Below are 27,972 nucleotides of genomic sequence, written 5' to 3' on the forward strand. Positions count from 1 at the left end.
GAAAAGCTGTCCGCATCGGGGCTCCGTAGATGACGTCACCCACATGTGAGAATATCATGCCTGCTTGTCCTGGGATAATACATTTTAAAAACACAAAATATGGTTTCAAATAACTGCATCTCAAGTTCTATCTGACATCAATTGCAATCTGTTCCAAGAGTTTTTCCAATTTATGCAGCGTATCAAATTTGACATTAAAATCCCATTTGTTCATTAAAATCTACCGCCTGCTCAATAGGAGGCGGTAGCGGCTGGCGCGCGGGGCAATTTAGGGCATGCTGTTCCGCGCGTTGAGGCCCTGGCGCACCTTCGTAAAAGGAGCCCTAAGTTATCTTTTGTATATTTGCATATTTATAATAATTATTTGTTTACTTTGTATATTTATTTTGTGGTTTTTTTTATAATCTTTATTCATTTTAAAACACTTTCAATAAGTGGAAACAGAATAGATTAAACATTTAACGCTTTAGACATCACTTAAAATTTTAGAAGAATCATACAGATCATTACCCTCCCCCCACCCAACCTAATTTTATCATCAAAGTAATTATAAAATTTTATCATATTTTATCATATAAAATTTTATCATATAAATAAACGTAAATTACACATATATAAACAATCAGACTTATTTATCATTCTCAAAAATATCATCCTTCCCCCAATTACCATCCGTATAAATAATCAATTAAAATAACATTATATTCCTCAACCCCCCCCCCCCCCCGGATGCGCATTTTCTAACAATAAAAATCTTAGTTATAATAATTCTACAAAAGACGTCAATGGGGCCTATTCCCTAACAAATCAGCGTTCATTTTCTCATATTTATATCTTAGACATAACTAGCCCACCAAGTTTTTCCAGTTCCTTGTAATCAATTTTATATTTATAATAATTATTTGTATATTTATTTTGAAAAATAAAAAAATTTATGGAAAAAAAAAATCCCATTAGTTGCAGCTGTAGCAATTTAGAGGACTAAAAAGGCAGCATATCTAGGAGGAAGTGATTCCCTACTCCCAGCATTTTCCAGCAAGGGGAGCTCCAGGAGCTGAAACTAAGTTACAGATGCGTAACAAATTGCAAGTCAGGGAAAAGCAAAAGGCCATCTAAGGGTTCTGAGAAAGTTTGTAACCCCAAACTATTTTTGCTTACAAAACATCCTGCTTATTTTGTTATTGCTTTTATGATGTTAGAAAATAAACCACTTCCTTCTACATGCTGCAAAGGCCTTGCTGAAACATACCTTATCTTGCACTGGCAATGTTGCAGATGGAGATTCGGATATTTCTAGGCTTTCTGCTTTCAAGCAGTTTGCATTTTGCTGCATTACAGAACTTGAAACGATGCTTAAGTCACCAAACTGACTCTAGAAATAAGGCATAAATGTAGAAATATAATTGTTAGGCTTTGATACTGTTTGGATCACAAGCTACCTCACATACAAAAGAAAATCTCACTTCAACAATATAAATACCCCCTCCCCTCCTCTAGTGTAAGGTATGTATCGAACTTTAAAATAATTATGATGGTTTCAGCCTCTACCCCTTCAGCAGATTCTGCCTTCAGTTCTAAATAATTTTCGTAATAAAGATGGCCTAAGATCCAGGTTCAGACAAATGCTAGTGCATTTCTGGCCGACACCAAACACCCTATCACTTACAAATAGAGAATGACACGGTGACAAAATTCATCACCGTTCCCGTCCCCGCGGATAACCGCGGGAAATAATTCCATGTCATTTTCTAGTGTCTATTTCAACATCGGTCCTTCTACACCAGCATTCTTCAAAGCAAAGCTTGCGGGTCAGTGGTTGTGCCCAATTATATTCTGATTCTTCCCTCTCTCCTTAAAGAATGACATGAAGATGGTTTCCCACGGGGACAGGAACGGTGATGAATTTTGTCACCGTGTCATTCTCTACTTACAAACACTCTGCCTACCCTTCCCCTACCCCATCCGCCATCCTACCACCCAAAGGCCCCCCTAGACCTACCTTTAGTAGCCCTGGTGGTTTAGTAGGCTCTTCAGGGCAGGAGTGATCCCCAACTCGCTCCTGTCCATGCCGGCTGCAATCTCAAAATGGCTGCTTTGACTTTCTTCAGCAGTCTCATGAGATTGCCATGGGAAGCTGTGGCAGCCATTTTGATTGAGGAGCCAGAATGGGTAGGAGGGAGTCGGGATCATTCCTGCACTGTAAAGGCCACTTGACCACCAGGGCTTCTACAAAATAGGTTCAAGTGGTGGGAAGGCAGAACCTGAACATGGTTTTGGCTGAAATCAAGTGGCAAAATTTCAGCTGTATATTCATTCAGCGTTTTGGCTGAGAAGAAGCCTGATTCGGTTGCCCTCTAGTTCTAACTAATGATCTTGCCACCTGTCAGATAGGGATATTCAAATATTTGATTAGGGCATTCTAACTACAGCAAGGATCTGGTGGAGCACGATAGAGGAGTTTCCTCTAACTGCAGCTATATGTATTTTCAATATAGGACTATGTTGAGATCGGCACAGTTACTCCAATTGAATGAATAATGAGGGACATGGTTTAGCACTAAGAAGAAATTATGTCTTACCTGATAATTTTCTTTTCTTTAGTCATAGTAGATGAATCCAGAGATGAATACGTAATGTACACCAACCAGCAGATGGAGATAGAGAACACAAAACTGAGCTCTGTCATATATATGATGGTCTCACACATCAAGCAGCATTATGGGGTAAAGACCTTGAACAATTGCTTGTGCCTACTACCTATGGAGAATTCAGGAAACGCCTGAAAACATATCTATTCCTGAAATACTTAGGAAACCAACCTATTCAATCTTAGTCCTTAACAACCAAGTGCAAGAACCACCTGTCACTAAATCTGTACTTTGTTTATTCATTCAATCTGTAACTTTGTTTATTCACTCAATCTGTAACATTTCTAATCATTGTAAACCGCATAGAACTTCACGGTCCTGCGGTATATAAACTGTTATTATTATTATTATTCCTCTTAACAAAGTAGCAGATCAACATGAAAAACAAGTCGGCCCAGAACTCCCTCCTCACAGCTCCTTCATGCAACGCTGGCATCTAGTCCAAATCAAAGCTGCCCCAAGGACCAACTCCTAGGGAACAAAGGAGAGACTAAAGAAACCAAACAAACATAAAAGATGGGACTCTGGATTCATCTGCTGTGACTAAAGGAAAGAAAATTATCAGGTAAGACAATTTCTCCTTCTTTGTCATCAGCAGCAGATGAATCCAGAAACGAATGAGATGTGGCAAAGCAGTCCTCGGAGACACAAAAGAAGAAACACCAGGACCTTGGACCCCGAATGAACTATCCATTCTACCAAAGGAAAGATTGTAGCTTACATGCCAACCCTCAAAGAACGAGACCTGGTCCACTCAATGCAAGCACTAAACCTGCCAGGACAAACATGTCCAAGTACAGAGGCACACAAATTGAACCTAAGCCACCAGAACACCTGGAAGAGTACAAGAAGCACACAACACCCGAAAAGGAGCAGAGTGCAGCAGCCTGAAGCCAGGCCACGCTCGATAGCCAACTATGAATCATGTACGCTACTAGTGATGGAACAGTATGTGCGAAGCTATGCCGACCAGAGACAGGCAAACTTGTGCTCATCATTCAGAAATGGAGCCCTGCCAAACCACAAGGTGAACCCATGAACAACAGAGACAGAGCTATGCCAGACAGGCAGCCAGAGTTGAGCTTTGCTCCCCATCCAGAGATGGAGCTGAATCAAACAGGCAGGTGGACACTGCGTTCTACCTGCAGAGGTGGGGGAATGTCAAACATGCAGGCTGCACTGTGCTCTCCCTGCAGATATGGGAGCATTTCAGACAGGAATGTTATGCTGCGTTCTACCTCTGGAGCCTCCAGAGATGGAAGCTTGTCGAACAGGCTGCCGCTGCTGCGCTTCCCATCTGGAGATGGAGCCGCGCTGGATAGGCAGCTGGATCTGATCTCTACATTCAGATATATAGCCGGCCCTAACAGACAGCCTAAGCTACACTCTAGCACCTGAGATGGAGCCATACTGAACTGGCAGGCTGCACATCCACAGAAGAATCCGCACTGCACAGGCAACTGGAACTAAGCTCTACATCCATGTGCAACTTAGATGGGAGAATGGTTGAAATTTGGGGTTATTTGGGGAGTTGGTGGGTTCAGGTTGGGGAAGGGAGGTTGGGGGATGGGAAGCTAATGCAATTTTCATATTTACCAATCATGTTATTGATTATGCTGAGCGCTATTGTTCTTTTAATTGTCTGCTTTATTCTACTCTTGCTGGGCATCATCTTCTGGGGTCTGCCCTTGGAAGTTTCCTGGGTGGGAGCCATGCTGAACTGGCCATTAGGGCAGAGTCCCACCTCCAGGCCCTGAATCGAGCCAAACAAGAGCCATGTTCTACAAGCCTGGAGGGAACCAAGTTGAACAGACAAATGGAACTCTGCTCTATAGCCAGAGGCAGAGCCATGCTAAGCAAATAGGAAGTTCACCGAGCGGCTAAACAAAGTTGCACCCTACATCCAGAGATGGAGCTATGGAGCACTGCCAAGAGTTGTCGTGCTCTAAATCTAGAGAATGAACTATGCTGAACAGCTGAGCAGATTCGTGCTCTGCCCCCAGAGAAGGAGGCATGCCAAACATGAAACCTCTGCCTGGCCATCACATAGGAATCAGAATATGCCAAAGACCCGGCTATACTGGTGAGTTTACTGGCAAAGATTTTTTTTTTTGTAGTGAGGAGGGAGGCAGGGAAGAAGGGAGCCAGCCAGTAAGGAGGGACTCGGGGGTGTAGGGGCCTGGCACAACCAAGTGTACCCCAAGTTAGGCAACCTGAAACCTAAACCCCCCCAGCTCACTGAATTACAGGAGTCCATCCCAAAATGAAGCCAGGAGCATTGGATATGACCATCAGCCTCTTTTCTGACAGAATTTAAAAGTGGGACCTCAGACTCTCTCCAGACATTAAAAATTGGGTCCCGAACGCTCCCACTAATATTCAGCATTCAAACCTGGATTTCCAATGAATTTTTCTGCCAAAATTGAAATGCAAAACTTGGACCTCCAATGAACTTTCCCGCCAAAATTCACATTCATGACAAATAGACTTCCCTGTTCTCAATCAGGTCAGCACACAAACTTTCCCACCAAAAATTCAAATTTCTCGATCCACAGACTGCCCTGTTCTCAATCAGGTCCGTGAAGCCACTTTCAATTCCCCCCGTCCCCGCAGTGATCCTGAGCCGCAAACCCTCTTCCCTCAAGCCCCAGTGGCAGAAGCAGGCTGCAATCCTGAGCCGCGAACTTCCTCACTCCCTCTCTCCTTCTTTCCCTTCTTTACCCGAGCACAGCATCAGCAGGAGGCAGCCTCAAACCAGGCTACTCACATCCTGCACCGGCAGGGCCTTTCCTCTGATGCGTAACTTCTGACAACATCAGAGGAAAGACTCTGCCAGGGCTGGCCGCGAGCAGCCTATTTTGAGGCTGTCTCCTGCTGACCGGCTTCGTTTGGGTAAAGAAGGGCGAGAAGGAGGGAGGGAGTAGTGAAGGAGTTTGCAGCTCAGGACCACCACCTGCCTCTGCCAGTTCAGGGCTTGAGAGAGGGGAAGAGGGCTTTGCGGCTCAGGACCACTGCCATGCTGGTGCTTCGGGGCAGGAGGGAGGGGGATTCGTAGCTGCTTCAGGGTTTGAAAAAGGGAGGGAGGGAGGATTTGCAGCTCAGGACGCTGCTGCTGGTGCTTCAAGGGACTCTTTTTTTCACCAACCGGTGATTTTTTTTTGCCAGTTGGGCAAGAGTCCCTGTTAACTGAGACTCTAATGTAGTTCTTTATATGTACTGTACATAATTGATAGAAAAGTAGTTAGTTATTGATAGGTCCCACTTAAATTCCTCAGGATTTACTCACCAGGGACAAAATGCTAATTTCTTTTTCTTTTCTCAAGCCACACTAGTCTGATGTTCCATTTCCTACCAGCAGATAGAGGTATAGAGCTAAACTTCGTGCAATCCCTAGGATTACTCTACTGGAACTTTTCAGTTTTCCACTGTCAAACTGTGTAAGATCCAATGAGCCTCTTCAAAGCCCCAACTGCCACTGCAGCATAATTAATTTCAAGAATTGATCTCTAATCTAAATACACCAATCAACTTCCTCTATTAAATAGCGTTTATACATACACAGTGTATCTCCTCAAATTCGCTATTATAACTACACAATTGATTTAAATTTAAAATATTTAATATCTTTATAATGCATTAATACTTCCAACTATCCACAATATAAATAATTGAATATATAAAAACACTCCCATTCACCCCACTTTTATAAATGAAACCCTCCCATTCCTTTCAAACACCCCAAAATTCATTCATTCATTCATTGTCCAAATCCTATTATGAGTCTTTGTGCAAATGTTTGCCATTTTGTTCTCAGGTCTTATTCTTGTTTCAGAAATACTTTCTCAAACTCCATCATTTTGTCCAATTCTCCATACTTTCTTCTTCAAAAGCAAGTCAACCATTTCAGCCCGACATAGTTCTATGTTTCGCAGCCAATGCGTCTTCAGGGCTGAGGTCGGGGGGGGGGGGGTCTCCCTCCTACTATGACCGTGTTTCCCCCAAAATAAGACAAAGTCATATTAATTTTGGGTCCAAAAAACACACTAGGTCTTATTTTTGGGGCTGTCTTATTTTTTTCATGTACAACAATCTCCTCCACCTCAATTCTTCCTCTTTCCTTTCTCCCCCCCCCATGTGCAGCATCAGTCCTCCCCTCTCACCCATCCCCTTGTGCAGCAGAACCCCACCGACCCTCCCACCATGAGACTGACATACCTCCGCTCCGAGGCCTCCTAAAGCAGCAGAGGGGGGAGTTGCTGAATTGACGAGTCTGATTTTTTTCAGCAAATCAGGCAGCATTAGTGTCAAGGATGGAGTAAGGGAGTGTCAGAGACATTGGGAGGGGGGATTCAAGGGTAGACCTTAACTAGGGCTTATTTTGGGGGGTAGGGCTTATATTAGGAGCATCTTTAAAAATCATGCTAGGGCTTATTTTCAGGACGGGTCTTATTTTCGGGGAAACAGGTTGCATAACACAAATACTATCATTACCTATAAGCACATAAGCACATAAGCAATGCCTCTGCCGGGTCAGACCTGAGGTCCATCGTGCCCAGCAGTCCGCTCACGCGGCGGCCCAACAGGTCCAGAACCTGCGTAATAATCCTCTATCTATACCCCTCTATCCCCTTTTCCAACAGGAAATTGTCCAATCCTTTCTTAAACCCCAGTACCGTACTCTGTCCTATTACATCCTCTGGAAGCGCATTCCAGGTGTCCACCACCCGCTGAGTAAAGAAAAACTTCCTAGCATTTGTTTTGAATCTATCCCCTTCTAATTTTTCCGAATGCCCTCTTGTTCTTTTATGTTTTGAAAGTTTGAAGAATCTGTCTCTCTCCACTTTCTCTATGCCCTTCATGATCTTGTAGGTCATAGAGAAAGTGGAGAGAGACAGATTCTTCAAACTTTCAAAACATAAAAGAACAAGAGGGCATTCGGAAAAATTAGAAGGGGATAGATTCAAAACAAATATCTACCATATTTTCCCGCATATAATGCGCACGTTATACACGATTTTACAAACCGTGCATAACCATGCACGTTATACGTGTGAGCGCGTTTTACAATTTTTTTTTACATTCGGATCCGGCATTCCCCCTGCGAACCGGCATCCTGCCCCCCCCGCTCGCGTCACCCCCCCCTTCCCCCGCGATCCTACATCCCCCCCAGCACCGCAAATACAACTCTTACCCGATTGGGCACCAGCACCAATGCACAGCATGTGCCAGTGCCCGAAGATCCTCCCTCGTTGGTTTGGGCTGGGCTGGGCTGGGCTGGGCCGGGCGATGCGAGAGAGATCCTCCTTCTTCCTCTGCCGGGCTGGACTAGGCTTTGAGCATGCGCAAATGCTCAAAGCCTAGTCCAGCCCGGCAGAGGAAGAAGGAGGATCTCTCTCGCACCGCCCAGCCCAGCCCAGCCCAGCCCAAACCAACGAGGGAGGATCTTCGGGCACTGGCACATGCTGTGCACTGGTGCTGGTGCCGGTGCCCAATCGGGTAAGAGTTGTATTTGCGGTGCTGGGGGGGATGTAGGATCGCGGGGGGGGAGGGGTGACGCGAGCGAGGGGGGGGAGGATGCCGGTTCACAGGGGGAATGCCGGATCAGATTATCTCGGATCAGAGGGGGAGAGGGGGTGACGCGAGCGGGGGGGAGCATGCCGGTTCGGAGTATGCCGGTTCGGAGTAGGCGGGAGGAGGTTTTAGCATGCGCGGTATACGCGTGTGCGCGCTATATTAACATTTTATTACATAAATTTGTGTTCCCCGCGCGGTATACCCGTGTGCGCATTTTACACGGGTGTGCGGTATATGAGTGAAAATACGGTGCTCACATTTTTAACATCCATACTAACATTTTTATTAAACATCCTAACATGTTTGTTAAATATTTATAAACATTAACCCAATCCAATCTATAAAACTACCTTTCCAGCCTGAACATAGGTAAAATGGGCCCCAGAGGCTCCTCTGAACTGGTTTGTTCTGACAAAATATATATTACCTTAATCTAACATGTTGATGTCTTTGAAGCTGCTAAACCCTTGCACAGTCCATGGAACAGTCCAATTAAATAATCCGAGACACAGAGATCATTTGTTTGGTGCAAAACCCTGCACATCGCTTATGAAGCTTTCTGGGCCGAGTGTCCATTCTCTGGTCCACGAATGCAGAAAAGTAAACCTCTGATCCAAATGGAATGGGGGAAATCAACTTTGGCAGAAAAGCCACGACAATGTGGACGGAGATGTACTCGAGTATAGGTCCAAATAGGAGCGGGCCTGTAACCCTGAAGCCCTGCGTGCTGAACCACTAGCAACCAGGAAAACTCTCTTCGTCGTAAGATCTTTTAGAGAGGTCACCGCCAGTGTCTCAGACAAGACCCGCAAGAACATTCAGCATGAGGTTCAAGTCCAATGAAGGGAGAAAAAGGAAAACTGTAACACTCCTTTTAAGAACAAGGCATCCAGCTGTGCCACCTGAAAAGGGTGGCTGATTTTCCCTAACAGGCAAAAGCAGCCACCTGAACCCTTAATGAGCCAAGATCCATTCCCTTACTGAAACCCGCTCCTGCAAGAAATCTATCCCAGCCAGCGACTCTGCTCGCCAAGAAGAGAACACTTTGCATTCCAGCATTCAAAGACCTCCAGTGCTACACCTTAGCTCTTTACTTCCTGTCTGTTAACATCACGCCAACAGCGTTGTCTGACATCACCCACATCACTCTGCCTTGCAAAATGGAAAAAGCCATAATCTGCAGTGAAACTTCCTGCCCCTGGCCTTTTATCGATACTATGCATTCAGAAGGTTCAAGGGAACCCCCTCAGATCCATCCACATGAACCCACCAGGTGAGGCTCCTCCAAATCCCTCCCCCCCTCTAAGGAACTGGCACCCTGGCCTTGAAATGCTGAGACCATGGAAACCAGCATGGCAGCAAGGCCCCTGAAGGGGTTGCATATGAGCTTGTGCCCACATGGCAAGCTATCACCTGAGGACCCGAGGAAATTCTCATGTCTGCGGGGCCAGTAAAGCACAAAGGCTTCACAGCTGGGACTCCTCAGCGAGGAACACCATTCTCCAGGCTACATTTCAACCAGTGAGAAGGAAACAAGTTCTTTGTTCAGTTCACCACCAGCCCAGGCCTTTCAGGAGGTAGCTGTTCTGGACTCCTTTTCTGAATCAGCCAGTCATTGAGAGGGCGTACACTCTGATGCCTTGAGAGCGGAGCTGTGCCACTGCCACCACCATTACCACCATCACCAAAAGGTGAGAAAGGCCATTGTGAAACTAAACAAGAGTGCATGGAACTGAAAATACTTCCCCAGCACACACACAGGAAAAAAAAACAACACTTGTGAGCTGCTCGGATGGAAAAGTGAAGGCGGATCCAGGGAGGTAAGAAACTCATTGGCCAAATGGAAGTGATGACTGAATATTGTGTCTCTATCTAAACTAAACTAAACTAAACTAAATCTTGGGTTTATATACCGCATCATCTCCACAAAGTGGAGCTCGACACGGTTTACAGGGGTTGGGATAGAACGGAACTCCAATGGAATTATAGATGTAAGGGCTTAGAGTACCAGAGAGAGGGAGAGGTTACCTTTTGGAGAAGAGCCAAGTTTTCAGATGCTTACGGAATAGTTGAAGGGAGCTCAAGTTATGAAGAGGGGAAGTGAGACTATTCCAGAGCTGAGTAATTCTGAAGGGGAGGGAGGACCCTAGTTTACCAACATGGGAGATGCCTTTTAAGGAAGGGAAGGATAATTTTAGTTTTTGCGTGGATCTGGTGGAAATTGGATTTGAGGAATTCCAGGATATAGAGGAATAAGAGGAAACCACAGCATTGACACCCTTAAGATCTAGCCCCCTTGGCTCCACAAGGTTTCCCCCTCCCCTAGGGACTGCTGTACCTTCTTCATACAGCACTGATAGGGGAGCTAGAGAGAAAATGGCTGTTGATCCCGTAAAACCTGTTATGGGCTTGTGTGCTACTGGCTGGTCACTGGCAACACTGGCAGTGCCCTATTCAGCCTTCCCTAACCCACTGAGGAACGTTTCTGCCAAAGGAAGCTGTCAGTTGAAAGATGGAAAATTGGCAGCTGGGCTGAGCTGTCAGTTCCTGCAGGCAGTGTAGGGTCTTGATGGCCAGCATGTCTAAACACATGGTCAGCTTGCCTGGGCCAATGGACTCCTGCACATGCTCCAACATTCCCTGGGTCCCCCTGTTGTCCAAGTTTATTAAAAATTTGATACAACGCCGACTCAAACTTCAAGGCGGTGTACAGTAATAAGAAAAGGGGTTACATAGGACTTAAATTTATTACTTGAGATGAACTGGGACAAAGGGAAAAAAGGAAGAACTATAATCTTGAAAGTAAGGGACATAAAAGGAGAAGACAATAGGGAGGGGGGTGGGGTGAAAATCAAATAAAGTTAGGAAGCCCGGATAAACTTTTCTTTTTATAGGACCTAGTCTACTCAGAGCCTCAAGGCACAGTCAGGAAGGGAAAGTGAGGAAAAGGATGGGAAAAACCCTTTGTGGTCAGAGCCTGCCTCCCAGCAGGCTCGCGAACATGCTGGCAGTGGGCTACAGAGGCACAGTGCCGTGCTTGACTGGTCCCAGCTAACGGACCAGGCGCAGGAGAAAGGCTATTAGGGTTGACCATGGACCTGTCTTATGGCTAGCTGGCCAATGCACTAGTACCATCCTAAATGACTTTTACCATCTGGGTTTGTAGAGTCCTGGGTTTTGCTCGTTTTCAGCGAAGAAACTGCTGTGCTGTAATCATTTAGCCCGTTTTTTTGGTTTGTTTGGGGTTTTCTTTTTTTTTTTTTAAGAAAGTTTTACACTATATGCAGCAGCGACTCTTATCAATGTTATCTGACTTCTGTATACTTTCCCCCAGTGCAGTGCAGTGCAGTGCCTTTCTGGCTGGTTTTACAGGTACACATACACATAGACCACAGACAGATTCCTTACTCGCTCATACTCATCCTTGGCTTTACTGAGCATTTCCAGAATATCTATGGGTCTCTCTTCACTGCAGCCGTTTGTTATGCTGGGACTCTTCCTGTATTGAGAGATTTGCTGAGCTCTTCCAGCTTCCTGCTCCACCACTCTGAAAAGAAACAGATCATCATAGAGGAATTTCTTTTCCCCTGCTAATGACAATGATAAACAAAAGAACATCTCACCCTTCCTATTTAAATAACTTTAGAAGCACATAAAGTTAAGAACATAAGAATTGCCATACTGGGACAGACCAAAGGTCAATCAAGCCCGGTACTATCTGTTTCCAACAGCGTCCAACCTAGGTCCCAAGTACCTAGTTAGAACCCAAGTAGTAAAATAAGATTTTATGCTGCTTATCCCAGTGGATTTCCCCAAGCCAGCTCAATAATGGCCTATGGACTTTCCTTTTAGGAATTTATCCAAACCTTTTTTAAACCCTGCTAAGCTAACTGATTTCACCACATTCTCCAGCAACAAATTCCAGAGTTTAATTACATGTTGTGTGAAGAAATATTTTCTCTGGTTTGTTTTAAATCTACTACTTAGTAGCTTCATTGCATGCCCCTCCCTAGTCCTAGTATTTTTGGAAAGGGTAAACAAGCCAGGTTGTATCATTCATCTGCTATCAGATTTAATTGTAATTGATATCATTAACTAGGTTTATACAATTCTGTTCCGACAGCCTGCATAAATCATTCAATTACTAGACTGCTGAAGTGCTTGTCCCCTGCAAATAAACAAAATACAGTCAAACCTCGGTCTGTGAGTAACGCAGTTTGCAAGTGCTTTGCAAGATGAGCAAAACATTCTTACAAATTGTGACTCGCAAACCGACCGTTGACTCGAATTGCGAGCACCCCCCCCCCCCCCAAGAACCGGCATCACTCCTTGCCCGCCCGCCCGAAAAGAAGCCTTACCCCATCTGGCACCGGCACGCAGCCCACAGGACATGCCAGTGAACGAAGATCCTTGCTGTTGCCTGGGCCTTGAGCATCTGCGCATGCTCAAGGCCTTCTGGCTCTTGCTCTCTCTGAGATTTTCAGAGATCTCCATGAATCTCGAAGACAGCAAGAACCAAAAGGCCTTGAGCATAAGCAGATGCTCAAGGCCCAGGCAACAGCAAGGATCTTTGTTCACCGGCACCAGCACGTCCTGGGGCTGCGTGCCGGTGCCAGATGGGGTGAAGCTTCTGTTTGGGCAGGGGGTGCTGGTTCGTGCACAGGGGGGGGGGGGGAGCGGAGCAATGCCGGTTCTCGGAGGGGTGGAGCAGCGCCGCTGGCCTCAGGGATGGGTAGGAACAAATCAAGCGACTTTCCCTTACTTCCTATAAGGAAACTCACTTTGATATACAAGTAATTTGGTTTACGAGCATGCTTCTGGAACAAATTATGCTCGTAAACCAAGATTCCACTGTACTAGGTCATATGCTTTACTAAAAGGAGCTCTTCAAGGATCATTTTCTGGAATCTAAGTCTCAAAATGGAAAAATGTTTTGCTTTGTAAATCTGAAAGGCACTCAGGCCTGGATTCTATACACAGCACTGATGGAGGCGGTCGCCAATCATAGTGCCATTTATAGAACTGCACATTGTGGAAAAGTAGGCATCAGAAATGTAAGTCAGGGTTTTCAAGGCCTACCTTTCCGGCGCTTACCTTTCATATGAATCATGCCTACAAAGGAGCTTTATGACACCTGACACCACTTCCAGCGTTAGCCACATCTACCGTGGCATACTGGCAACTACATTTTTTTTCTTTTAAATGCTTTTTTTCTTTTTTAAAATGGCGTTTTCAACTTAAGTTAAGCGCTGGTAGGGTGCAATTTATAGAATCCAGGCCTCAACGAACAACAGGTCTGTTGTAATGAATTGGATGAAGATCCTCTTTCATCCGCTAACTCTGAACATACAGATTAGGGACTTAACACCAGATACAAGATTAATAAATGTAACAAAATTCAAATTCTTTGCAAGAGGCGATCATACTTTGTTTTTAACAATGGAGGCTGTGTAAGAACATTCCAAAATACAGACTGACGGATGCAACATCTGAAGAACATACCGAGTTAAAATCAAAAGTTGAAGCATAGTACTAGAACTCTGCAATATTTTAGGCGTAAAACTCATAAGCAAGCTGTTATATACTTTAGCATGCCTCCTTTACTTTTACAAAACATTTACTTACTCTTCTGAGAATGGAATTTTTTTATTTATTTATTTAAAAAACTTCAACAGTATAGGATAGCAGCTAAACAAACAAAGGACCTGGAGATCCTTTGAAATGTGGTGAATGAGCACTCAGATACAGGCTTAGGTCTAGTTAGGAAGGCCAAGTTTTGGCCCTTAGGCCCCTCCTCGGTGTATCATGTGATACACAGGGTTGGGCCTAGAGCTCTGATTGACTCAGACGCCTCATGATCCTCCCCTGGGAGGGGCCTAAGGCATCTGAGCCAATCTGGGACTTCCTTAGGAAGGAGACTAAGGAAGTCCCCGACTGGATCAGACGCCTTATGCTCCTTCCCTTGGGAGGGACCTGAGGCGTCTGAGCCAATCAGGGCACTAGGCCCCTCCCCGTGCATCACATGATGCATCAGGGAGGGGCCTAAGGCCCAGTGGCGTAGCAGGCCTGGCAGAGAAGCAGGAGGTGTTTGCAGTTCCTCCTGCTCTCAACACAAGGTATGGATATTGGGGAGGGGGCATTGTAGTGACAGGAGGGAGTGGGCATCCCTCCTACCATATTTAAGTTTTGCGCGGGATGGGGGAGCGTCAGGTGGCAGGAGGGAATGGGCAACTCTCTTGCCGGTTTTTTCGGGGAAGCAGGTGGGCCAGCAGAAGATGTGGCAGGATGGAGTGGGCATTCCTCCTGCTGGTTTTTTTCAAGGGAGTGGGCAGACGAGCGAGCAGTCGCTCAGAGGGTGGGGGGGGGGGAGGGCTGGGCAGACGATTGTCAGCTTTTTTTAATGGGACATATGGTGCGCATTTAAGTCGCGCAGAACATCTGTCCCATTAAAAAGAAAAAAAAAAGCAGAAACTTCTCCTGTCACTACTGTCATGGCTCTTCACCAACTCATATCGCTCACTGAGCGATTGAGTCGGTGAGTTTGCAAGCAAATGATTTGCTCCTCTGTGCAAATCATTTGCATACAAAGTTGATAGTGAATCAATTGCTGTTGAAAATCGCCCAGAGAATCGGCCAACAGCGATTGAGTCGATATCTTTAGTGAATCTGGGTCTTTGTCTCTTGTTTTAGAATTGAAAGAATGTTGGATGATTGATATTTCTTTCCTATCACCTGCATTCCCTTCCTCTCTTCATTGTGTGTTTTAGTATGCATACTGCCCTAGATCCTTGAGTGATAGACAGTATATCAAATCAATAAATAATATTAACATTGATTTTTAAAATTTTTATTTTTTATGTTTGTGTCTCTCTGAGAGTACTCTATTTTTAATTTTGATTTTATTGGCAATGTGGAGGACTTTCAAATAAAAATTTGGATTTATTTCATTGATCCACCGCTTTGTAAAAACGGTTAAGAAAATATTTCTGTACAAATTGAATGGCTACCAATATGCCAACCACATCTAAAAGCTACATTAGACAGGGCCTGATTGTCATAGGCTTATATGATGAAACATTCAACATTTACATCCCAAACTCCATGACGGTCAGAATGCTGTTATACTGAATTCAAAATTCATGGAGGAAAATTCTGTACACAGCTGTCAGAAAGGAGCTATTCTACCACTTTTATTTGGAAACACAGCATTTAAGTGAATAGGTCAACTTGTTCATAAAGCTGAAATATATACAAACCAAATGTTTAGGGCTCTTCAGCTTGGAAAAGGGACGGCTGAGGGGAGATACGATGGAAGTCTCCAAAATCCTGAGTGGAGTAGAACGGGCACAAGCGGATCGATTTTTCGCTCCGTCAAAAATGACAAAGACTAGGGGACACTCGAAGTTACAGGGAAATACTTTTAAAACCAATAGGAGGAAAAAAAAATTTCACTCAGAGAATAGTTAAGCTCTGGAACGCGTTGCCAGAGGTTGTGGTAAGAGCGGATAGCGTAGCCGGTTTTAAGAAAGATTTGGACAAGTTCCTGGAGGAAAAGTCCATAGTCTGTTATTGAGAAAGACACGGGGGAAGCCACTGCTTGCCCTGGATCGGTAGCACTCCTTGGGTTTTGGCCAGGTACTAGTGACCTGGATTGGCCACCGTGAGACCGGGCTACTGCGCTTGATGGACCATTGGTCTGACCCAGTAATGCTATTCGTATGACAGAAGTAAATAATACTGAACATAAACAAGCATTGTACCTAATTTAAAAGAATTTGTTTCTGCAACCCCACCTCACGTCACATGAACGGCCTCTTTCAGAAAGTCGCCCAGCAACAGCCCCGAAGCCCTTTAAATCTCTATGGGCTTTGGGGCCGCTAGCGCGGCATTGTAAGAGAGACCATAACAACGGTGAAATGACTGAACCCCACCCCCCCCCCACTTTACAGGGTCAAATTTATTAAATTTCACCTTCTCCTGATGACTAATTTCAGTTATTTTTTCAATATGATAGAAATATGTTTACGTATGCTGATTTTGCATAAAGCGCGATTCTTCAGGTTTAATTTATGAAGTAACGGACACACACAAAATAAAAAAAAAAAAAGAAATGTTTTAAATGTTCACACCTGACAGAAAAAGGCTGTGCATTACAACCTTTACAGTATGTCACATTTCATTCTAAACATTTATTGAAAAACCTGTCGCTTACCACAATTATTAGCATGATCTGGATTATGGTTTTTTTTAGTATGACTGCACTACTATGTTCTTTTCTCAGCATGGCTAGAAGGGCACAATGCGAACACATAATAGAGCCATTTTCTACCACCAGACATGTTGTGCATTTGTGCTACTTAGAAGCTCAGACTATAATTTCTCTAGAGCAAACTGCTGCTGGGCAACTCGCAAAAATAATAAACACCACACGGGAGATCATAAGGTTTATTTCTATTTTTGTGGAAGGCTTTCGGCAGCAATCAGCGGCATAGCAAAATCTTACACACTTGCTATTTTACATTGAGAAAAAGATTGTTTGGGGTTATTAGATCAAGTGGGCACGATTTAAATTAACAGCCAACTGTTTGAGGGACGTGCGTTGAGACCACTGCTCTATAGCAGGGATCTCAAAGCCCCTCCTTGAGGGCCGCAATCCAGTCGGGTTTTCAGGATTTCCCCAATGAATATGCCTGAGATCTATGTGCATGCACTGCTTTCAATGGGGAAATCCTGAAAACCCGACTGGATTGCGGCCCTCAAGGAGGGACTGACACCCCTGGTCTATATGATTAGTTTGTCTTGCATTTTGCTATTTTACTTCTATACTCTTGCTTTTCCGTCCTATTATATCTGGTTAGGGCCCGGGGATATACCACAGGTTACCCTTTTGGGTTTCAGTTTGTGACAACTTTCCTTTGAGGGGTCTATGATCTCCTGGGTTGTGAAGTTGTGTGAACTGAGGGTCCATCCCACCATTTATCTTTTGGTCCATTGAATTGTACTAAATTTTGGTGGTTTTAGGTCTTGCTGTCGCTACACACAGTATATATATATTTTTTGGAGAGATCTGTCTATCTTCTGATTTACCATAGCCAATATTTCCCACTAATATTCAACTGTGAATAAGGTAGTAACAATACTATTAAGAGAGGTAGCCTCAGTCATGGAGCCTACACGTAGCCATTCAATGACTGGGGAATTCAGCGTAGCTGTACTTGCTCCTTTAATCTCCAATCATTGGCCTCACTCTCATTATCATTAATCAAACTTACTAAAATTCAAATCCTTATTATTATTTCTTATTTTATTTTTAATATATAAACCCTTAAAATAATCTTCATACACTCCCTATCACTTCCTATCATTCATCCTTATTCACATGTTTGAGACTACACTATCTTTATTTTTTATCTTCATATCTTTATAGAATACTTCGTTTCAATATTATATATTCATTAGATAGTGGCTTATACCAGCCTATATATCAATTAGACAGCACTTGTATTTCATAGCTAATTCAAGCCGACTTATCTTTAAAGCAGCATTCAACTTAAATCAGCACTTGTATTTCACGAATATAGCCAACGTGGCCAGCGTTTCGTGGGCGAAACTTCACGCTCACTGCATCAGGGCCAAATTATTTTGGAAACAAGATGTGCTCAAAGTGCATTTAGACCACTAACTAAATGCACTTTGAGCACATCTTGTTTCCAAAATAATTTGGCCCTGATGCAGTGAGCGTGAAGTTTCGCCCACGAAACGCTGGCCACGTTGGCTATATTCGTGAAATACAAGTGCTGATTTAAGTTGAATGCTGCTTTAAAGATAAGTCGGCTTGAATTAGCTATGAAATACAAGTGCTGTCTAATTGATATATAGGCTGGTATAAGCCACTATCTAATGAATATATAATATTGAAACGAAGTATTCTATAAAGATATGAAGATAAAAAATAAAGATAGTGTAGTCTCAAACATGTGAATAAGGATGAATGATAGGAAGTGATAGGGAGTGTATGAAGATTATTTTAAGGGTTTATATATTAAAAATAAAATAAGAAATAATAATAAGGATTTGAATTTTAGTAAGTTTGATTAATGATAATGAGAGTGAGGCCAATGATTGGAGATTAAAGGAGCAAGTACAGCTACGCTGAATTCCCCAGTCATTGAATGGCTACGCGTAGGCTCCATGACTGAGGCTACCTCTCTTAATAGTATTGTTACTACCTTATTCACAGTTGAATATTAGTGGGAAATATTGGCTATTGAATATTATTTATAATGTTTTCCCATTGGGGATCTTTATATAGTATCTTCTGATTTAGCCATTTCTCCTATTGGGTTACTTTTGGTGTAAAGATCATATTAAAGCCACACAATTGCAGGATCTGCAGGGCAAGGAAAAGGCACTGTGGATCAATATGGAAAGAGGGTATGGTAAATATATTTACATTGGTGTGATATACTGGCCTTCTTCACAGATGGAAGAAGTGAACAGAGATTTTATAGCAAACATTCAGAATATATCTAAAAAAGGGAAGTTTTACTAATAGGTGATTTTAACATGCCGGATGTTGATTGGGGTATCCCTTTTACGGGGTCTTCTATAAGTAGGGGGATCTTGGATTGTCTACAAGGAGAAATGTTCCAGAAGTTGGTAATGGAACCCACACGGGATGGGGTCATACTGAACTTAGTGTTTTTGATGTTACAGTGGGTGATCATCTGGCATCCAGTGATCACTGCATGGTAGTTTAATATTGAGATGGGTATAGAGAGGGCTCATTCAAAAAGTAAAGGTTCTAGACTTTTAAAAAATGAACTTTGTTCGGATAGGGGATTATGTCAAGGAATTGTTGTCTGGATGGGAACATCTGGAAAGAGCAGAAATGCAGTAGGCAAAACTGAAAGGAGTAATTGTAATTGTAAGGGCGACACACCTTTTTGTGAGTCAAGTAAGTAAAAGTAAGAGGAAAAGAAGGCCGCTTTGGTTCTCAAAAGTAGTAGATGAGGAGGTAAGGAATAAGAGGTTAGCTTTCATAAACTACAAAAGATCGCAGAAAGAGGAAGACAAGCAAAAATATCTGGAAAAGTTAAGAGACTCTGGTCAGTAGTCAGGAAAGCAAAGACAGAAAAGGAAGAAAAAACAGCTGATATGGTAAAACGGGGAGACAAAACATTTTTTTACATATGTCAGTGATAGGGAGAAGTGCAAAACTGGCATTGTGAGACTCAAAAGTGAAGAGGAGACATATGTAGAAGCTGATAAAGAAAAGGCTGAATTGCTTAACAAATATTTGTATTCTGTGCTCACGACTGAAGCACCGGGACCGGAACTGCAGAAGACAAACACGAATAGTGATGGATTAGTGGTGTACCCTGACAGAATTTCACAGGATTGTGTTAATGAGGAGCTAGCTAAATTAAAGGTAGACAAAGTGATGGGACCAGATGGTGTACATCCAAGGATGCTGAAGGAACTTAGGAAGTTCTGGTGGCTCCGCTGACTGACCTTTTCAATGCTTCTCTAGAATCTGGAGAAGGGCAGATGTGGTCCCTCTACACAAAGTGGAAGTAAGGAAGAAGTAGGGAATTACAGGTCAGTAAGTCTGACTTCTGTTTTAAACAAATTAATGGAAACAGAGAATGGTGAAGTTTCTGGAATCTGATGGATTACAGGATGGAAGACAACTTGGATTCACTAAAGGTAGGTCTAGTCCAGTGGTCTCAAACTTGTGGCCCGGGGGCCACATGTGGCCCACCAGGTACTATTTTGCGGCCCACGGTCTGTACTAGTGCTGCCCACTCTTTGCAGCATCCTCCAGCTTCCTCCCTGGTCTCCTGCTCTTACCTTTAGATAATTACCGCAGCCTGCAGAGAGGATTGCCAGTACTGTAGCATCCTTGCAGGCTGCCATCATCCTCAGCAGCACATTCCCTCTGCCGCAATCCTGCCCCTGACATCAGAGGAGGGGCGGGACCGCGACAGAGGGAATGTGCTGCGGAGGCCGATGGCAGCCTGCAAGGAACGCTACAACACCGGCAAGTCTCTTGCAGGCTGCAGTGATTAGCTGAAACTAATGGATGCAGCAAAGAAGGGGGGGGGACATGCAGGCCTTCAGGGGGGGGAGAAGATTTATAAACTATAAAGAGTTTTACCTCATGCAAAATTGTCATTTCTTTAATAAGACATTAACTATTTTTTCTGCGGCCCTCCAAGTACCTACAAATCCAAAATGTGGCCCTCCAAAGAGTTTGAGTTTGAGACCACTGGTCTAGTCAGACAAATCTGATCAATTTCTTTGATTGGATAGAGGGAATGTGCTAGATGCAGTGTATTTAGATTTTAGCAAAACCTTTGACAGTGTTCCACACAGACGTCTAATAAACTGAGTGCCCTCGGGATGGGCCCCAAAGTGATGGGCTGGGTTAGAAACTGGTTGCGTGGAAGACAAGAGAGGGTAGTGGTCAATGGATATCGCTATGAGGAAAAAGATATTACCACTGGTGTGCCTCAAGGTTCTGTCCTTGGGCTTGTTTTTTTTGTTTGTTTGTTTTTTAACATTTTTATAAGTGATATTGATGAAGGGCTGTAAGATAAGAGTTGCATTTTTGCGGATGATACCAAAACCTGAAATAGGTTAGACATCCCGGATAATATGAACAACATGAAGAAAGACCCAGCAAAGCTTGAAGAATGGTCTGAAATTTGGCGGGTATAATTTATTGCTAAGAAATGCAAGGTAATGCATTTGGGCTGCTAAAACCCAAAGGAATGGTACAGTTTAGGGGGGCGAAGAAATGCGTGATCTTCGTCATAAGGCATATGGGGGCACACTTAAAGATCTCAATATATATACTTTGGAGGAAAGGTGGGAGAGGGGAGATATGATAAAGACGTTTAAATACCTACGTGGCATAAATGCGCATGAGTCGAGTCTCTTTCATTTGAAAGGAAGCTCTGCAATGAGAAGGCATAGGATGAAGTTAAGAGGTGATTGGCTCGGGAGTAATCTAAGGAAATACTTTTTTAAAGAAAGGGTGATAGATGCATGGAACAGTCTCCCCGAAGAGGTGGTGAAGACAGAGACTGTGTCTAAATTCAAGAAAGCGTGGGATAGTCACGTGGGATCTCTTAGAGAGAGGAAGAGATAATGGTTACGGCGGATGGGCAGACTGGATGGGCCATTTAGCCTTTATCTACCACCATGTTTCTATGTATGTAAACCACTTTGATTGTAACCACAGAAAGGTGGTATATCAAATCCCATCCCCTATCCCAGGTAGTGAGATTATTTTAAACTTTGCACTTCGGTGTTCTCACATTCTTAATTTTCAGTATTTTTGCATAGGATTGCAGCAGCTAGTTTCACCATATTGATTCATTCTTTGTATATTGATCTTCAATCGTGCTGAAGTCGCTTCAAAACGGGCAGACCTCAGCCTCTTGTCTTCTAAATGGGCATCAAGTGTTACAAACATTACTCCAGCTGTCATGGCTTTACACTGGTTGCTCACTGAATGGTGAGCTAGATTTACAGTTGCCTGGATGATTTATAAAGCACCGAGTTTAGCCTTCAAGTTAGAAACAAAATGTTTCTTGGTTATCAATTGGTCACAGCACCGAAGTCTCAAAAGTAGGGTTTTCAATGCAACACAATGCCTTTTCACATTAGATGTTTCTTGAAGCTAAAATCTTTTTTTAAAGGCCAAAAATTACGTGATTTTATTATGCACTTGTTTTACATAGTAGCATAGTAGATGACGGCAGATAAAAGACCCGAATGGTCCACCCAGTCTGCCCAACCTGATTCAATTTAAATTTTTACATTTTTTCTTCTTAGCTATTTCTGGGCAAGAATCCAAAGCTCTACCCGGTAAGACTAGTCAAAATTCAGAGAATGAAGTCCGGCATGAATGCGAGATAAAGCCTTACATCTGATTATTCTGACAATTGATGAGACCCAGCATTTTCAAGCTTGGCCTGGTACATTCCACTCCAGGGTTTCCCTTATGCTCTGGCTGACTCGTGCATTATTTTAAAACTCAAGAGACCATTATCTTGCACTCAAGTTTGCGGTTGTTCAGGGAGGCAATGCAGACAATCCAACTTGAAGAAATTTTAGCAGATCTGTTAACACCAGACAGAAAATAGCACCACCACAGCATTTTGTACATAAGAGGTGCCATGCAAAGGGTGGAGGGGAAGCAACCAAGTTGCAAAGGGAATTCTGCCACAACTAAAACACCTTGCATCCCATATTTACAAAGTAAAGCGAAAATACTTACTTTGCCATGAGTTTTGCTATGCGATGACAGTCATTCTTGTCATAAAACCAGATACTGTATATAGACACTGGAAAAGAAAAATGGAAAATCAAATGTATAACAACTGAAAATTAAGTAAAATAATGTACTTGCACCATTTACTAGCGGTAACATTCTGAACATCCAAATCTGCATTGGGCCTAAAGGATGATATTTCTTTTTTTTTTTTTTTAGTTCAATATTTTTTATTGATTTTTTTGAAAAAATATAAGAAACAGTTCAAGTACATGGTATCAAAATATAAAACAAAACATTTAGTATAACAAATATTCAGTTACATTGTGCAATGTAGAATTGAATCGTTTTAAAAGATCTAAAGTACTAGGACTGTTCATGAAAAAATAGTAAAAGAAAAGATAAGAGGAAAGAGAAATTGAAGGAAGAAAAAAAATAAAAATAAAAATAAAGAATAAAATGAGGAAAAAAGATGAGGGTAAAGATAAAGAAGAAGAAGAGAGGAGTGTCTATGAAATATGAAATAGGATGATATTTCTAAGAAACAGGATGCAGAGAAAGTAGTCCTCTAAATTTTCTTCACACTTCTACCTCTAACCCTCTGTTGTAGTTCCTTCCTATTTCTCCTACTGTAAACCGCGTCGAGCTCTACGAACGTGGAGATGATGCGGTATACAAACCTAAGGATTAGATTAGAGTGAGTAGATATTTTTCCTATTTTTTGCCTTCAACACCTTAAGCAACTTCTATGTTCAGTTCAGTTTATTTGATAGACCACAAATATAAAGAATTGTTCAAATCTAAGCGGTTTACAATAAAAATATTTGGGGTAGGGACATAAACCAAACGCAGAAATTTGACAAAACAGTAAACATAATGAAGCAACTGGAACATGAGGAGAAGAATAAAATGGAATGTTTACAACAGCAACAAGGACAATGGAAAAAAAAAAAACTGCCCCCCCCCCCCCAATAATTGACTCTATTAATGACGGCCTGATGGAAACAGAAAGCTTTAAGGTGTGCTTTGAATTTTGAGAAAGAACCCTTAACATGGAGATAGAGAGTTCTACAGGGAGGGAGACCACAACTGAAAATGATGACTTCCTGCGAATATCGATAAAAAGTTGTCTAAAGGATGGCCCGGTCAGTAAATGCAGCTGGGATGAACAAAGAGCTCTTTGTGGTGAATATTGAACCGGAAGGCTGAATAAAAATAAAATGTGAATAATGCTAATTAGAAAAGAATCTGCAAAACTATAAAAGAGAGGTGCAACAAGGAAAAAGTTTGTGGAAAATCAAAAAAGCCACAAGAAAAAAAAAATGTTCACCATCCAAGGAAACACAAATCCACCTTTTTGAGAGAGATTAAGAAGAGAACATTCAAACCTGGCCCAGAAAGCAATTGAGTAAAAACTGCCCAACATTAAAACAAAAGGAATGAAAGGTGCGGTTATGTTTATGGTGTAATTTGGTCTTACCTGATAATTTCCCCCAATTCCTGCTAGACCAGTCCAGAACATGGATGGGTCCACCCTACCAGAAGCCAGAGCCAAAGAAAATGAACCTTTCCATTGACATCACCCACCAAGAGTGGTGCAGTCAGGAACTTGGTCAGTATGTTAATGCCAAAGCAAACATTCAGGGAGGGAGGCATGAATATAGGACACAGAAGGGAGGGAGGGAAGGAAGGGGGCACTAACTTGAGACATAGGATGGAGGGAAAAATTAAGGAGAATTGTTGGGCATGAGTGAGAGGGAAAGAGGTGGTGCACATGGGGAAAGGAAGAAAGAGGAAAATTTCTGGGCAGAGAGAGAGGAGTGAGGTAGAGATGCATGGGGAAGAGAAGGATGAGAGAAAGAAATGTTGGACATGGTGGTGGAAAGGGAAGAAAGGGACAGATTGAAGGGGATGCAAGGGGGAGGAATGTTGGACATAGTGATGGAGGGAGAGATGTGGTATGGTGCTGGAGAGGAGTGCTAGAAGGAAGTGGGCAGTGGTAAAATATGCTGCACATGATCAGGGGGATGAGAGAGGGAGAAATGTTGGATGTCGTAGTAGAGGGGGGTGGGAGAGATGCCTGGATCTCTCGAGACAGAGAGAGAGACTTGTTGCCAATAGGGGTGGTCCATCAAGTCCAGTAGCCCTTTCTCACGGTGGCCAATCCAGGTCACTAGAACCTGGCCAAAACCCAAAGAGTAGCAACATTACATGATACCGATCCAGGGCAATCAGAGCCTTCCCCCAGGTCTTAACAACAGACTATGGACTTTTCCTCCAGGTATTTTTCAAAACCTTTCTTAAAACAAGCTACACTATCCGCTCTTATCACATTCTCTAGCAACGCATTCCAGAGCTTAACTATTCTCTGAGTGAAAAAAATTTTCCTCCTATTGGTTTTAAAAGTATTTCCCTATAACTTCATCGAGTGTCCCCTAGGCTTTGTAATTTTTGACTGAGAGAAATATTGATCCACTTGTACCCGTTCTACTCCACTCAAGATTTTGTAGACTTCAATCATATCTCCCCTCAGCCGTCTCTTTTCCAAGCTGAAGAGCCATACCCGTTTTAATCTTTCCTTAAACAAGAGGAGTTCCATCCCCTTTATCATCTTGGTCGCTCTTCTTTGAACCTTTTCTAGTGCCACTATATCTTTCTTGAGATAAGGAGACTAGAATTGAACGCAATACTACAGATGAGGTCGCACCATGGAGCGATACAGGGGCATTATAACATTCTTAGTCTTGTTAACCTTCCTTTTTTAAATAATTCCTAGCATCCTGTTTGCTTTTTTGGGTGGAAGGTTTCATCATATTGTCTACGATGACACCCAGATTCAATTTTTGGGTGCTAAGCATCCGATAACTGTGATTCAGGTTATTCTTCCCAATGTGCATCACTTTGCATTTGTCCACATTAAGTTTCATCTTCCATTTCGATGTCCAGTCTTCCAACTTCCTAAGGTCCGCCTGCAATTTTTCACAATCCGCATGCGTTTTAACAACTTTGAACAATTTAGTGTAATCTGCAAATTTAATCACCTCACTCGTCATTCCAATTTCCAGATCATTTATAAATAAGTTAAATAGCACCAAACCTAGTACGGACCCCTGCGGCACTCCACTGTTTACTCTCCTCCACTGAGAAAAATGACCATTTAATCCTACCCTCTGGTTTCTATCCAAAAACCAATTCCTAATCCACAACTGAACTTTGCCACCTATCCCATGACACTTTAATTTTCTCAGAAGCATCTAGTGAGGAACTTTATTAAAAGCTTTCTGAAAATCTAGATACACTATATCAACCGGCTCACCTTTATCCACGTTTATTCACAACTTCAAAGAAGTCAAGCAAATTGATGAGGCAAGATCTCCCTCGGCTGAACCCATGCTGACTCCATCTCATTAAATCATGTTTGTCTACGTGTTCCACAATTTTATTTTTTTATAATTGTTTTTACCATTTTGCCCCACACTGAAGTAAGGTCTATAATTTCCCAGATCTCCCCTGGAGCCCTTTTTAAAAATATCGGCGTAACATTGGCCACCCTCCAATCTTCGGGTAATACAGATGATTTTAGCAACAGGTTACAGATCACTAACAGCAGGTCAGCAATTTCATGTTTGAGTTCTTTTAGTACCCTGGGATGTATACCATCTGGTCCTGGCAATTTATCACTTTTTAACGTGTCGATTTGGCTCAGTACATCTTCCAGATTCACCGAGATTTCTTTCAGTTCTTCTACATCATCACCCTTGAAAATCATTTCTGGTTCAGGTAGATCTCTTACATTTTCTTCCTTAAAGACCGAAGCAAAGAATTCATTGTCTTTCCGCTATGGCCTTATCCTCCCTGAGCGCCCCTTTTGCTCCTTGATCATCCAAAGGTCCCACAGATTCCCTCACAGGTTTTCTGCTTCTGATATACCTAAAAAAATTATTATGAGTTTTTGCCTCTTTTGCAAGTTTCTCTTCATATTCTTTCTTAGCTGTCTTTATCAATGCTTTGTATCTAACTTGCCAGTGCTTGTGTTTCTTCTTATTTTCTTCATTCGGATCCTTTTTCCATTCTTTAAAGGCTATTTTATTGGTTCCAATAGCCTCTTTCACTTCACCTTTTAACCATGCCGGCTCTCGTTTCCTCTTCTTTCCACCTTTGCTGATATGTGGAATAAAATAGAATTTTTTTATTATTGTACACCACTTAGAAGTTTGATTAGGGTATATAAGAAATTTTTAAATAAACTTGAAACTTGAATACATCTGGTCTGGGCTTCCATGATAGTATTTTTAAATAACATCCATGCCTGGTTTATATTCCTAACCTTTGCAACTGATCCTTTTAGCTTCTTTTTAACCATTTTCCTCATTTTATTATAGCCGTCCTTTCAAAAATTAAACAACCCTACAGTAGATTTCTTTTGCGATGTTACTCCCGGTATCAGCTCAAATTTGATCACATTATGATCACTGTTTCCCAGCGGACCCAACACAGTTAACTCCTGTACTATGTCTTGTATTCCACTAAGGACCAAATCTAAAATAGCACCCCCTCTTGTCAGTTCCCGGAGCAGTTGCTCCAAGAAGCAGTCATTTATGACATCTAGGAATTTTACCTAGCTAGCACTCCACGATTTAACATTTAATCAGTCAATGTTGGGGTAATTGAAATCATACTATATTCAAAATTTGAGAAACATATGGTATTTCACTCATATATTTATCAATAGTCCTATGATAGACACATAACACGGTCTACCTGGTAAACAAAATCCACAGGGGAACATGGAAGTTGTTGCAAAACTTCAAAAAATTACTTTCTATCCCCGAGGAGCACCCCTAAAGATAATTTTTGGAGAAAAAAAAGACCTCAGTTAAAGGGCTTCATGGGTCTAAAAAAACTCCAAAACGGGTGCTACTACTCCAAACATAGTCATCAAAAAGTCTTCCATTCACACCCTCAAGATTTGTCCAAATAGCCTGTAGTTCACAAAGTTGTGCTGTAAAACGCATACAACACAGCACTGCAATCTATAACAAAAAGGAAAGATTATTTAGATTCAGCTGCAGGTCCAGCGATATTACTTTTTCTGCCGGTCCACTTCAAGTAGAAGCTCCAATGTCCCTTCCCCATTAACCCAACAGGGAGTCCCCGTTTCGCTTGTCAAAGCTGCGTCAGGGGTTTCCAACAAGACAGCACTGCTGCAAATATGCCGTCATACAGAAGCAATCCAAATGGCAAGAAAATGGCGCCGCGATCTCAAAGACGCTCAGACATAGTTTAAATTGGCTTATATCTCCTCCCCTTTCAATGACATCATCCCCGAGGGGCTCAATTCTAATGAAGGACACTCCCTCTACTCTTTCCAGCCTCTAGGATTGGTTAGATCCAGAAAATAACATAGTATCATGGGCGGAGCTCAAATACAAATAATGATATTGAGTAGACCAGACTACCTCAAAG

The 27,972-nt window shown here is 42.7% G+C and overlaps 1 protein-coding gene across 3 annotated transcripts in view; it reads right to left on the reverse strand.

Moving 5' to 3' along the window:
* Positions 1–27,972, reverse strand: part of DCP1A (decapping mRNA 1A) — an 80,362-nt gene that overhangs the window by 23,400 nt on the left and 28,990 nt on the right. For all 3 annotated transcript variants that reach the window (XR_004537320.1, XM_033925782.1, XM_033925783.1), the window contains exons 4-6: positions 22,513–22,579; positions 11,631–11,769; positions 1,250–1,372 (exon numbers count right to left, since the gene is read on the reverse strand). Coding sequence is in view for 2 of the 3 variants with exons in the window: in XM_033925782.1 (XP_033781673.1) it covers positions 1,250–1,372; positions 11,631–11,769; positions 22,513–22,579 (329 nt within the window). In the remaining variant the exon portion in view is untranslated. The remainder of the gene's footprint in view (positions 1–1,249; positions 1,373–11,630; positions 11,770–22,512; positions 22,580–27,972) is intronic.

This window comes from Geotrypetes seraphini, chromosome 17, assembly GCF_902459505.1.
Source record: "Geotrypetes seraphini chromosome 17, aGeoSer1.1, whole genome shotgun sequence".
NCBI lineage: Eukaryota > Metazoa > Chordata > Amphibia > Gymnophiona > Dermophiidae > Geotrypetes > Geotrypetes seraphini.